This window comes from Eurytemora carolleeae, unplaced genomic scaffold (genome assembly GCF_000591075.1).
Source record: "Eurytemora carolleeae unplaced genomic scaffold, Eaff_2.0 scaffold2094, whole genome shotgun sequence".
Lineage (NCBI taxonomy): Eukaryota > Metazoa > Arthropoda > Copepoda > Calanoida > Temoridae > Eurytemora > Eurytemora carolleeae.
In genome coordinates this window covers 18140-31049 of record NW_019397978.1, presented here as the reverse complement: position 1 = coordinate 31049, position 12910 = coordinate 18140, and the positions used below count along the sequence as shown (strand labels likewise).

The window sequence follows — 12910 nt, the reverse complement described above, 5'->3', positions numbered from 1 at the left end:
ATCATTTCAGTCTGGTATTTTTTTAATCAAACCTAATGGTGCGAAATGGAATTTAAAAAGCTTATCGAAACGAATTTAACACTCTAATTTTCTATAAATCTTTATATCTTTATTTATCAAAAAATCCTATTTTGTGGCTATGTGTTCAGTTCCTTAAATAAATGCCGCAATCAGTTTTACTTTTGAAAATGTTATGATAAAGTAAATAATTATAATCATATACAATACATGTATAGTGTTATGAATTTATTAACAAATATTTACAATTTTTATATACATAGAATGAATGATAAATATTTAATAGAAGAATAAAAATTATATAATTATACCTCAAGGGTTAATTTAGGATCAAAAATATTCACACATTTCATAAATAATCAAGTCATTTAACATTGAAGACGACATCACTACGTCTGTTAACATTTTTAACACTTCGTTTTGTATTTTTATTTTCAGATCTTCACAACTTATCAAATGTTTAGTTTAATTTAAAAATATCAAATTAGATCATTGATGCATGCTGTTTCTCCTTTAAAACTGGTTTCACGGTGTATGTTTCAGGATATTAGGTTTGGAAACAAAATTCTAAAATTTGGACCAAATAAATTCTATAATTGCAAATCTGCAATTATGTGTTTAAAACTCGCAAAATAATCCTGTGCAAGATGCACTGCAGTTCGGTTATATTCCAAGCTGTATAGTTTTAATGTTGGAGCCGGTCAAGGTTTATATTGAACCTGGAACCTGGATCCTGGAACTAGAACCTAAATAAGGTTCCACTGCAGCAAAGCATTATCCTTTCCTCCTGCGGAAATAAGTTTACTACTATCGGTCATCCAGGCAACCTTTGTGACCGGACTACTGTGCCCGGTGTAGGAATGGTTCAAACTTTTAGGTTGAGATGCGGGATACGTATAGATCCGAACCCGTCCTGACGAGTCTCCGCTGGCAAGCAACTCTCTCTCCGGATTCCTTGACGTTGAACCAACATCAGGAGCATCCTGGTTCTCTCCCCATACACCCAGGCTTCCCCAGCTCAGGGGACAATCATTAGTAACCCAACCTATCTCTCGGATTGTCTCCACGTCCCGGAGTGATCTGCAGACCGCTGCGCTCCAATACAAGATCTCGTACTCTGTGGAGTTAGATCGGAGAAACTGTGAGTCCTCAGACCAATCCAGGTTCGTTACATACCCGGAGTGTCCCATACAGCGTCCCAATCTATTGAACTTCCTGTAGTTGTCCCGCACCTGCAATATACAACGTGGGTTAGATAATTAACTTCCGGTCACGTGATTTCATTTACGACAGTTTAAAATATTTTCGTCACAATGGTTTAGTTTGAACAAAATGTTTTAAATTCAAGGGCGTACACAGGAGGGGGGGGGGCAAGGGGCAGTGTCCCCCTAGAACTCAATGGGTACCCATGAGTTTCCTCACTAAAATTCAGCTTTATAATATAGATTACAATGTACTCCTACTTTTTTTCGCAACAGAAACTTTTACAAGTCATAATCATTTTTTGTACCTTTTTGCTTTTTATCTCATAGAATTTAAGTTCAAGTGGAGTTTATCATTTTCAAAAATGTCAATTACTATCTCTAGTTTAAATACTAATTATTACTAACATAATAGATTTATTTCTGTATACGCCCTTGGTTTTAATCTTATTTTAATTAAATCATAAATGAAAATTTGAAATTAAATCATTATTCCAGATTATCTTATTTTAAACTCATAGTGAAAATACTGTCATATGGCTAGCACACAAGATGGTATTATCTCCAGTGCCAAAACGGACCCATAAAGAAGGTTAAATTATCCCCTTGGTCCCCTAACCTTACATTCCACTAGTAATCTCTCTTTCAAAAATAATGAATCCAACCTGATACATGTAAATAGCATTGTCTCTGGAACCCAGAGCAAGGAGGTTTCCATCCGGAGAGAATTTAACCACAAAAACCGGCTCCGATCCGTCCTGGTGAACTCCGAACACCTCCCGGGTGTTCACGTCCAGGACGACCCACTTCCCGGTGACGGTCCCAACCACGATGACCTCTCCGTCTGGGGAGAAGGTGGCGGACTGGGCCTGTTCTCCGACATCGTTGCTCCACACTACACTATGGGAGAGGGTATCCCAGAGATGAATCATCCTGAAATACAAATTTGATTAATTTAAATCAAATCTGACAAATCAAATCTGCAGCAGGGTTTCCCTTTGCGTCGTATGTAATTGAATGGGGTATTAAGGTGCGAGTCGAGTCATCGGAAGTTATGAATTTTTAATACACAGTGATCCCATAAAACTATGGAGTTAGAAGGTGACTATAAGACTTAAAATATTTTCTTTGATAGTCCAATAAAAATGAAACACAGACATTTTGCAGCGGTTTTCATGTTATTGGTAACCTATTTACTTTATGACGCATCTAGGGTATAAGCTTAGATGTCGTCTTATTATTCCACAGTTATATGGGCCTCATTCTAAATTTCCAAAAGAAAAATTTTCATTTTAACAAATAACACATATTTTAATTCCAATCATCTGAAAATAGTTTAAAAGAAAAAAAATATTTCTAGGGATAAAGGGATTGAATTATTTTCTTTTTAGACACTTCACAAAACAGGAAAGTTTAAGCTCTGCCACAAACTTAAATTTTCTAATCCCTGTATCTTTGCAAACGGATGGTGTAAACCTTAGATATTTTAAACTATTTAATAATTTAAAATATCAAATGTCTACGACATTGGGTTAAAGGGGTTAAAAAATCTGAGTTAGTGGCCAGAGCTCAGATTCTTTAATACTATACTAATAATAATACTATAATACTTGAGCTAGAAAGTTAAAGTGAAGAAAAAACGAGTTAGTTTTTTGATTTCAAAATCCAGGCTTGGCTGAATTGTTTCACCTTCTAGCCCAATGTTATTACTTGAAAATTCAGCAGTTTTCTAAAAAGCAAATTCAGCACTTTTTGAAATATCCATCATTGTAAAACTCTAAAATATTGGTTTTAAAGCTACCCCCCCCCCCTCTCCTCCCCGTTCTCTTTCGATATAAGTTTTGTAATTAAACAAAGAAGAGAATCTAAGAATTTCAAACAAAGAAATTGAGTATTTGCCACAAACTATGATTTCATAATCCCTATATCTTTACAACCCTATATTGTAGACCTTAGACATTTCAAACTATGAAATCTGTTAGATCAAATAATCTAAGTTTGAAATATCAAAGGTTTCCACCATTAGGTTGTATAGATATAGGGATAAGAAAATTTGAGTTTCCGGTAAAAACTCAATTCCTTTAAACATGTGTTTTTGAATTACTTGACTTAGAACATATTTTCAATAAATAAAGGATGACAAATTATAAATGTATTTTTTAAAAATTATTCCGCGGATTTTTGCAAAACTTATTTATACCGCGAAACAATTTTCGGTTAATTGTTAAATATTGAATTAATGAATCAAGTGTTTTGGAAGTTAAAATTTATTTGTTTAAAACCTAAATTTAGATATTTCCAACTACAATTCTATTAGACCAAGGGTTAAGGTTGTTAAAATATAGGGATTTAAAAATTTGTATTCTTGGCAAAGAATGAATTCTTTTATATATTTATTTGCAACTACCCCCCACCTCCCCTGAAAAATGGTGTTCTTGTATTCTCCATCTAAAAACATTAACATAATATTGTGAAGTTTCTGAACAAGTTTCTTTGATAGAATAATAGAGAACTGGACCAGATCGTGATTAATATTAACCAAAACTCAATGAAGTTCCTAGTTTTCAAATATTTTATTTTTCAGGTTTTTTATCTTTATTTATTTTTATTTTATTCTGGCAGATTTAACACGAAAGAATCAAGAACCATGAAACAATAAAATATTTGTATAAAAAATATTCGTAAATGTACTTTTATCAAAACATTAAAGTTGTTTTTCAGCCTTAATATTCCTCAGCTTTTGTATATATTTTATATATGAGGTGTATGGTGGAAATAAAAAGTTTTATAATGTCAGGGTGAGAAATATTAAACTTTAAACAAAAATTTTAACTTTGGAAAAGATTTAGAAGAAATTGTGTAAACACATTTCTTCAAGAATAAAAACAATTGTTTTAAAATGAAAAATCGAAGAAAATAACAGAAGTCAAGAATTCTTGATTTTTCAGAAATCTCAAATTTTCCAATAACATTCAAAGTCACGATTCTTGCCTGACTTTTATAATTTCAAATTTAATGTCAAATGCAACGGGAAATCAAGGGCGTATACAGGGTGGGAAATATATAATTTAACGCAGGAACAAGAGCATAAAGTGACTGTTTATGTAATTTCAAGTGAGCCTCCATTTACAGGGTTACATAGCTGATTCACAACGTTTTGCTTTCAATCAATATCTCAGTAATAATGAGGAAGATATTCGTCGTTATTATCTCGTAAATCTTTGTTCTCCTTGTCTCTGATGCATATATTCAAGAAAAAACGGAATTAAAAATGATAATTTTTCAGATGAAAAAGAAAGATTATTACTTTTGCTTTTGCAAGGTTAAAAAATATTTATGAATGAGGTTACATCTCTTTAAATGATACAAAGTAACAAACTCTGATTTTTAATCACTTTATCTTTGCGACCTGATGTCGTAAACTTTTAACAAATTAAAACTATAATTTCTGTAAGATCAAATATTCTAAGTTTGAAATATCAAGGGTTTACACTATAAGGTTGCAAAGATAAAGGGATTAGAAAATTTAGTTTGTTCAAGAATTCAGTTCCTTATGAACGTCCACATATTGGCAGGCTTCTCTTTTTCTAAGGAGTTTTTAATCTAGTAAAAAATATAACAACAGAAAACAAGGCAAAGAGAAAAAGAGAAAGAAAAACATTTTATACTTATATTGAATTGATTTATAGGATATTAAGATAAGAAATGTAAACGTTAACCGAGAAGTAAGTAATAAAATTTTATTAGTTTTTACATAAAATCACCAGATTAGGACAGGACATTGATCTTGTTGTCGAATTGTTCCAAATTCTAGTATTTCATTATCAAAAAACTATTCGTCGTATATCAACTCTCTTTCCCCTTGCCACAAAAAAAAGCATTTTTGCTTGTTAATCTCACCCTTTACTAGGCTTTTAGTGTATACTGCAGTAATCTTTAGTACACTGAGTACTGACCGGAGAAAAAGTGATTTATAGTGGAGAGTGATCAAGCTCGGAAACTAGATGAAATTGGTCAAATATATGAATTATTAATGTTAGAATTAAATAGGATCAATATCATCTTCTAGATATGTTTATATATATATATGTTCGATATGTCTGGCCAAACGGCTAAACCAAGTCGGCTAAACAAAATTTGGAAATATTTGAAATTCCACGGGCAACACTTAGCAGCTAAAATCAACGTTTAATATCAAGCGCGGGTAAACGGGTGGAGTAACTAATATAAACCTTGGCAACACCGGGTACTCCAGCTATAATATTTAACATATATCACAGATCACTGCAAGGCATGAAAACTCTTTGTATAATAAAAAAAATATGAAGTTAAATACAGAAATGATTAAGAATCAAGATAAAGAACAAGAATCAAGATAAAGAACAAGAATCAAGATAAAGAAAAAGAATCAAGAAAAAGAACAAAAAATAAGATTAAAAAACAAGAATCAAGATAAAGAACAAAAATTAAGATAAAGAACAAGAATCAAGAAAAAGAACAAAAATTAAGATAAAGAACAAGAATCAAGATAAAGAACAAGAATCAAAAAAAAAATTAAGATAAAGAACAACAAAAAGAAAAAGAAAAAAAACATCAAGGAGAACAAAATCAGTATCACGAAAACAAAAATCAAGAAAAAAGAAGAAAAAAACAAGATAGAAAGAAAAAAACCCAAGCAAGAAACAATTCAAGCTGAAAAGAAAAATTACAGAAAAGAAAAAAAGCCAAAAAAAGCGAAGACTAAAAAGAAGAAAAACAAAGTCAAAATATAGTGACATAAGTTAGGTCTATCAAAATGAAAAAAAGAAAATATTTCGTAATGTTGGATTGATATTGTTTAATTAAAAAGTATTATAAGTTTTATTACTGCCCTGAAAGCCTAGTATTTGTATATATTTGTAGTTCTATGGAAAATATGAAAACCGAGAGAATTTATAAAATGCATTTCGTTAAATTCAAACATGAATACACAAATTAATCTGTGGTTTGTGCTTCAAGTTCATAGAACATATTTACATTTACAGGAAGCAAAGAGGAAGAGAGGGGGGGGGGGAATAAAATAAAAGATAAAATGTTTAAATAGTAATAGAACTGATTAATCGCCTCAAAATCTAATTTTTAAAACCTTATATTTTTCAACCTGATGGTGCCTTAGGCTCTTCAAGATATAGCATAATTCATGTCTAGAAATTAAAAAGGTGTACGGCATCAGGTTGCAAAGATATATGGATTAAAAAACAAGAGAATAGGGTTATACCAAATAATTAAATTGACACTGATTAAACTCTTGAGGGTAAATTGGGAAGGAATTTACAGTGTACACAGTTATAATACACACAAGCATAAGACCCTTGAACTTTTAATTTTTTTACATCTCACCACTTAATCCCCCTTCTTATCCTCACCATTATATCCAAAGATTTTCCTCAGTTTTTATCCAAATATAAACCCAACCAACCGTTTCAAACACTTCTTTAGAGTGTACAGTGAAAAGAGAAGAAAATCTAACCTGTCATGTCCTGCTGAGATGAACTGTGGATTGCTAGGACTAGTAGAGAGAGCCCAAACCTCTCCTGTGTGTCCGACCATAATCTCCTGGAAGTTCAGATCAAAGTTTCCTGTGAGAATACTGTTCTTAGTGGTTCCTATCAGCAGTTGGCTTCCCTTCCCCTGAGAAATTATCCGAATGGATCCAAGATGCTCCGGGAGCTGAGCTTCAACTCCAACCTTCCTATACATTGTATCAAACTTAACAATTCTGCTATCCTTTCCTCCTCCGGTGATGATAGATCCATCCTTGAGAACACAGATGGAGAAGATAGGTCCGTCGTGGATCTTTCTCATCACCTTGGTCACAGCGTTGTACCCTCGCCCCCAGATAAACACGTTCCCGTTGGAATCTCCGGTTATAACGTCACCAGTGTACGAGAACGCGAGACATGTCACATACTTTGGTTTATCCCTCTGGTCAAAGATCCCGGTTTTACGAGACAGGGTGAGCGTGGTTGAGTCGAGCTGCCAGAAATTGACGAAACCCTTCCCAACAATAACAATCGTCCGTCCGTCCAGAGGATGAAATTCGGCCGCAACTACGGTTTCTGTTGAACATTTAGTTTCTGTAATCTTGTGTCCCCGCTCACTCCTCTGCCAATCCCAGACGGAGATATTATGTTCTCCTTCATCAACTGCAACCAGGAGGTTTCCTCCGTCAGCTTTGGAGAAGGATAAGCAACAAATTGATCTCTCAAAATCGCTCATTCCTAAAACGTGCATGGTTTGGAGAGAAACAGAGTTCCAAACCCTTATATGAGGTCTGTCAAGGCCTGCCGCCTGCCCTGAAGCAATCAGGAGCTTGTTAGGATGGACACTCATGCATTTAATATCCTGTGTGTGTCCTAGATAATGCCTTTGGTTTTGTTCTTCGACATTGTACAGGACCACAACTGCAGCTATAAAATAAACCATTTCTCCTGTTGGTAAAAGATGCAGGTTTGCTCTTGCATCTCTGCCTCTGTATCCGTATACCCACTCAAGCTTGAGTTTCTGAGCCGGAGCAGGGTTTACCTTTGCCAGGTTGAAACTATCCAACTGAGATGCTGCACAGATTAGACTTACTCCTCTCCCTCTCAGGTGAAACTTTAATATTCCGTCCTCAGGGCTGTAATTAGCATCTTTGGTTCCGTGTCTTGTGTGTCGGTTTAGGTTCTGCTGAGAGCCAAAAGGAGATCTTAGACTGGCAAGAGATCCCGCGTTTAAACCTCGTCTACTTATCTGGTTTGGACCCGGAGAAAGCTCCCTGAAATCACTTGTAGAACTCCACTTCTTATGTAGACCTGTAGATGCAGATGACGGTCTCTGGGGTGTACTAAGTCTCTGAACCCCTGGGGAGGGATGACGAACTGGATGTGTGGTGGGGGAGGGGGAGGGGGCTGGGGACATGGAATTGGAAGATTGTCCGTCATTGTGAAGGGAGTTTGTGGATTGATACAGGCTGGTTTTAGATCCAACCTTATCCCTGTTGGATGCATAAGACGCTCTTCTATTAATCGCTTCATGAGCTGCTCGCGCAACACTGTTAAAATCATTTGATGAGTAAGAACCCGACATAGGTCGTCTTTGAGGAGTTTTCTGAGTTCCATCTGTTCTTGTCCTGGACGGATAACTATTCACTTGAACATGACTCTTGTTAGTTTCAAGACTGTTTATTCTCCGGAGACAGTCTGCCAGGGTTGCTCTGAGACAGGTTATCTCGTCGTTCTGATCATGAACCCTCTTCTCTAGATCTGCAACCCTGTCACGCAACATCTCATTCTCATTTTCTATCATATCATCACTAGCCGACATACTGGCTGTTGTGACGGATACAGGGGAGGTCGGCATAATCAAAAGACCTCCAGGAGCTTGACCTTCGGAAGATGGACCGACATCGCCTCCGATAACCGAGGACATCCCACTGTCCTCACTGGCAGCCTCGTTATAGTTCTCGTCTTGAACAAGATTAGCGTTGTCGTCAGGGTGTTGACAGGTTAGCCCTCCTCCTTCATCTATTGTTGGAACTGGTAGCTCCATATTGTTCCACCCTGATACTATTGCAACCCTGCTCTTTAAACCTGACTCCGGTTAGCAGTAGGATATGTTTTATATTCACTTGATAGACAATGTTTGATGTATATAAACTATGCACAGCTGAGAAGCCTGACAGAAACTATTCTTTACTCCGGGTCCTGCAGCTAGCTTTATGTTAATTTCTGATACAAGAGCACGGAAGAGCCGGGATAAATTCAACTTATCGTTATTAATATATGATTCATCACTAATTGAGTTTTGATGATGTATGATCACGTTCTTCACAACACATACTCAAATTCCATTGTTACTGATTCCAACCTTGTAACCTGACACTTTATATTCAACTAGGTTCAGCAGTTAAATTATTATTTCACAAGCTCCTCTGCACTGCTCAAACGTTTCACGAGAATTGAGTTGTATCTCATTCTAATCCTCCAGGTTTAATTCTATTCACGGTCTCTCCAGATGACGTTGTTGATACTGCTCCGAGGAGGGGAGGGGAGGGGGGGGAGGGTTAAGTGACCCCATGAAATCTTGATTTTCACCGTCTGCTCGTAATAACCAGGATTGGTGTGGATGGATCTGTATCACGTGACTTCTTGTTATCTACAGGAAGATAGTGAATGCATAGAAAGTAACTGTACCGAGGTGGACGGCAGGGTTCGGACTGGAAGGAAGTGGCAGGTAGAGTTAGGTATTATGCCGGTGCAGGACAAGACCCGGAGCCACCTGGACACACCTGCTCGTACCAGGAAACTGAGATGAAGGAGAGAGAGAGGGGATATCGGAACCAAGCTTCGGTCTAAACCGTGAGAAACGATGATTATTTCAACCCCTGAGTTTCCTTCTAATGAATACTCAGGATCAGGGTAGGGTTTGAATCTCTGAAGGTATCAGATATCCCTCGGATACTCCTAAGCAATCTACTCTTCTTAGAGTGCTCCGCCCTTGTTGAATGGTAAACTACTGTTGACACAATGATAACGAAATATTTATAGAGAACATATTGATCAATAAACATCCTTTGTATAATGCAGGGCGGGCCTTGCTTAAACTACTTTTATTTATTTTTAGAGTGACAAGTCAAGGACTAACCCCCCCCCTCCCCCTCCCTGCTTTACACATTCTCTCCTATTTTCTCCCCTACTCTCTTCAATATTTTCTTTCCTATTTTCTCCCTACTCTCTTCAATATTCTCTTTCCTATTTTTCCCCTATTCTCTTTTACATTCTTTTTCTGTTTTCTCCTCTACTCTTATCGATATTCTCTTTCCTATTTTCCCCCCTACTCTCTTCTACATTTTTTCCTATTTTCTCCTCTACTCTCTTCAATATTCTCTCCTATCTTCTTCTTTACTTTCTTCTATATTCTTTCCTACTTTATCCCCTGCTTTATTCTATATTCTCTCCTACTTTCTCCCCTACTCTCTTCTATATTCTCTTTTCTACTTTCTCCCCTACTCTCTTCTATATTCTCTCCTACTTTCTCCCCTACTCTCTTCTACATTCTCTCCTACTTTCTCCCCTAATCTCTTTTATATTCTATCCTACTGTCTCCCCTACTCTCTTCTATATTCTATCCTACTTTCTCCCCTACTATCTTCTCTATTCTCTCCTACTTTCTCTCCATCTCTGTTTTTTTCTCTCCTACTTTCTCCACTGCCTGTTTTCCCTACTCGTGTACTTTTGTTACCTCCTACCCCTGTCCCCCCCCCCTTCTTCCCTTTAATTATGTCGCTCTCCTCTTTTGTTGAATTGTCGTCATAGAAAATATTTCTTTAAATTTTATGATTTATAAATGGAATGTGAAAAATAGCAAGGTCGACTTTAGCTTTTTATGATAGAGAACTTGCTAGGGATTTATGATACAGAAATACGAAACAAATTCGCCGATACAGTCCATCTGTTCTTGTCCTGGACGGATAACTATTCAATTGAACATGACTCTTGTTAGTTTCAAGACTGTTTATTCTCCGGAGACAGTCCGCCAGGGTTGCTCTGAGACAGGTTATCTCGTCGTTCTGATCATGAACCCTCTTCTCTAGATCTGCAACCCTGTCACGCAACATCTCATTCTCATTTTCTATCATATCATCACTAGCCGACATACTGGCTGTTGTGACGGATACAGGGGAGGTCGGCATAATCAAAAGACCTCCAGGAGCTTGACCTTCGGAAGATGGACCGACATCGCCTCCGATAACCGAGGACATCCCACTGTCCTCACTGGCAGCCTCGTTATAGTTCTCGTCTTGAACAAGATTAGCGTTGTCGTCAGGGTGTTGACAGGTTAGCCCTCCTCCTTCATCTATTGTTGGAACTGGTAGCTCCATGTTGTTCCACCCTGATATTATTGTAACCCTGCTCTTTAAAACTGACTCCGGTTAGCAGTAGGATATGTTTTATATTCACTTGATAGACAATGTTTGATGTATATAAACTATGCACAGCTGAGAAGCCTGACAGAAACTATTCTTTACTCCGGGTGTTGCAGCTAGCTTTATGTTAATTTCTGATACAAGAGCACGGAAGAGCCGGGATAAATTCAACTTATCGTTATTAATATATGATTCATCACTAATTGAGTTTTGATGATGTATGATCACGTTCTTCACAACACATACTCAAATTCCATTGTTACTGATTCCAACCTTGTAACCTGACACTTTATATTCAACTAGGTTCAGCAGTTAAATTATTATTTCACAAGCTCCTCTGCACTGCTCAAACGTTTCACGAGAATTGAGTTGTATCTCATTCTAATCCTCCAGGTTTAATTCTATTCACGGTCTCTCCAGATGACGTTGTTGATACTGCTCCGATTGCTGAAGCTTACTCAGTAATATTATATTAATTGCTTAATAAGTCAAATTCAAATAATGAATAGTTTTTTTCTTCTGATATTTGTTAATATTTAAACTAAATCATATTTCCTTGAAAACTATTATGTTGCCTGGTATTTATATGTATAAAAAGTAGTAATATTCTGTTATAAGTTGTGATATTCTGAGTGTGGAATTTGGTAGAATCAAATATATTATCAAGTACAATAGGTGGCAACAGAGAAATGGACCAATTATACACGACGTCACAACTGTCAAATATAACAAGGAAATCGAATTTTTCTCACATTAGTTGACATGTTTTCCAAGATTAAATAAAAAAGTTTAAAAACAGGAAAATAAAGAACACACAACATTGCACTTATTTTTCTGTAAGATTATTCTAAAATTATCACTATTATTAATAATTTTGTCGGACACAAAACTGAATTGACACTTGTGACGTAAGAATACAGCTGTACTGAGAGTGTACAAATTCTACGTTGCCATCTATTGTACTAGAATCTATTTGGGTAGAATATGTTCTAAGCTTTGAATAAAAAGTCTAAGTTGAATTAGTTGACTTTTAAACGGAAATTTTAGTTTTCAGACCAAGCTGGGTTCCCAGGCTAATAATATACATAAATTATACATTTTTTACATAAAGTCTTGTGTTAAAACCTAATGGCCTATAAATTAATAAAATTCGACTTCAATACTTATCTATAATATCAAATATCAAAAATGTGAAATTAAAACTGAGATTCGATGGATATTTATTATTTATGCATTTTTCGTGGATTTTCAAAATTTTGATCATCATAATTTTGCGTCCAAATTCTTTACGCCACTAATCTAATGTATATAATCTGCTGCGACATGAAATTTATTTATTCATTATGCACATTAAAACTCTTTAAAGGGACTGTAAACTTAATTTCTAGCGTCCTTTAAACCTGTGTCTGACCAAAAATTAATTGAGTTATTCATTTTTTTAAAGAGAAATTGATTATTTTTTAACTATGGTTTCCCAGGGGTCCAGATAATTCCATTTAATACGATCCCACATGTTGATTGATTAATATTAGGGGGCAGAATTTACACCAGTGTAAACTGTCATTTACACTAGTGTAAACTCTCATTTACACTTACAGTGTTTACCAGGATCGGATTTAATAGCCATAAATTACACTGGTTCAGTTGTAAGTAAGTAAGTAAGTAAGTAAGTAAGTAAGTAATAAGTAGTCATTTATTTATGAAAAATAACAAAAAACATAAAACATTAAGTGTTTAAGGAGAA

The 12910-nt window shown here is 35.6% G+C and overlaps 1 protein-coding gene across 3 annotated transcripts; it reads right to left on the bottom strand.

Annotated features, from left to right (window-relative positions):
• Positions 1–303: 303 nt before the first annotated feature.
• On the bottom strand, positions 304–11603 carry LOC111716502 (echinoderm microtubule-associated protein-like 2). Of its 3 annotated transcripts, none has more exons than XM_023491979.1 (4): positions 10692–11603; positions 6730–8359; positions 1886–2153; positions 304–1250 (listed from the first exon to the last, which is right to left on the bottom strand). In XM_023491979.1, the coding sequence occupies exons 1-4, from the start codon at positions 11119–11121 to the stop codon at positions 765–767; spliced, it is 2814 nt and encodes a 937-aa protein (XP_023347747.1). In that variant the 5' UTR covers positions 11122–11603; the 3' UTR covers positions 304–764. The 3 variants fall into 3 exon arrangements, with proteins under 3 accessions (XP_023347747.1, XP_023347746.1, XP_023347745.1); XM_023491978.1 differs by having other exon boundaries at positions 6730–8370; positions 10703–11603; XM_023491977.1 differs by having other exon boundaries at positions 6730–8396; positions 10729–11603.
• Between the last annotated feature and the right edge of the window lie 1307 nt (positions 11604–12910).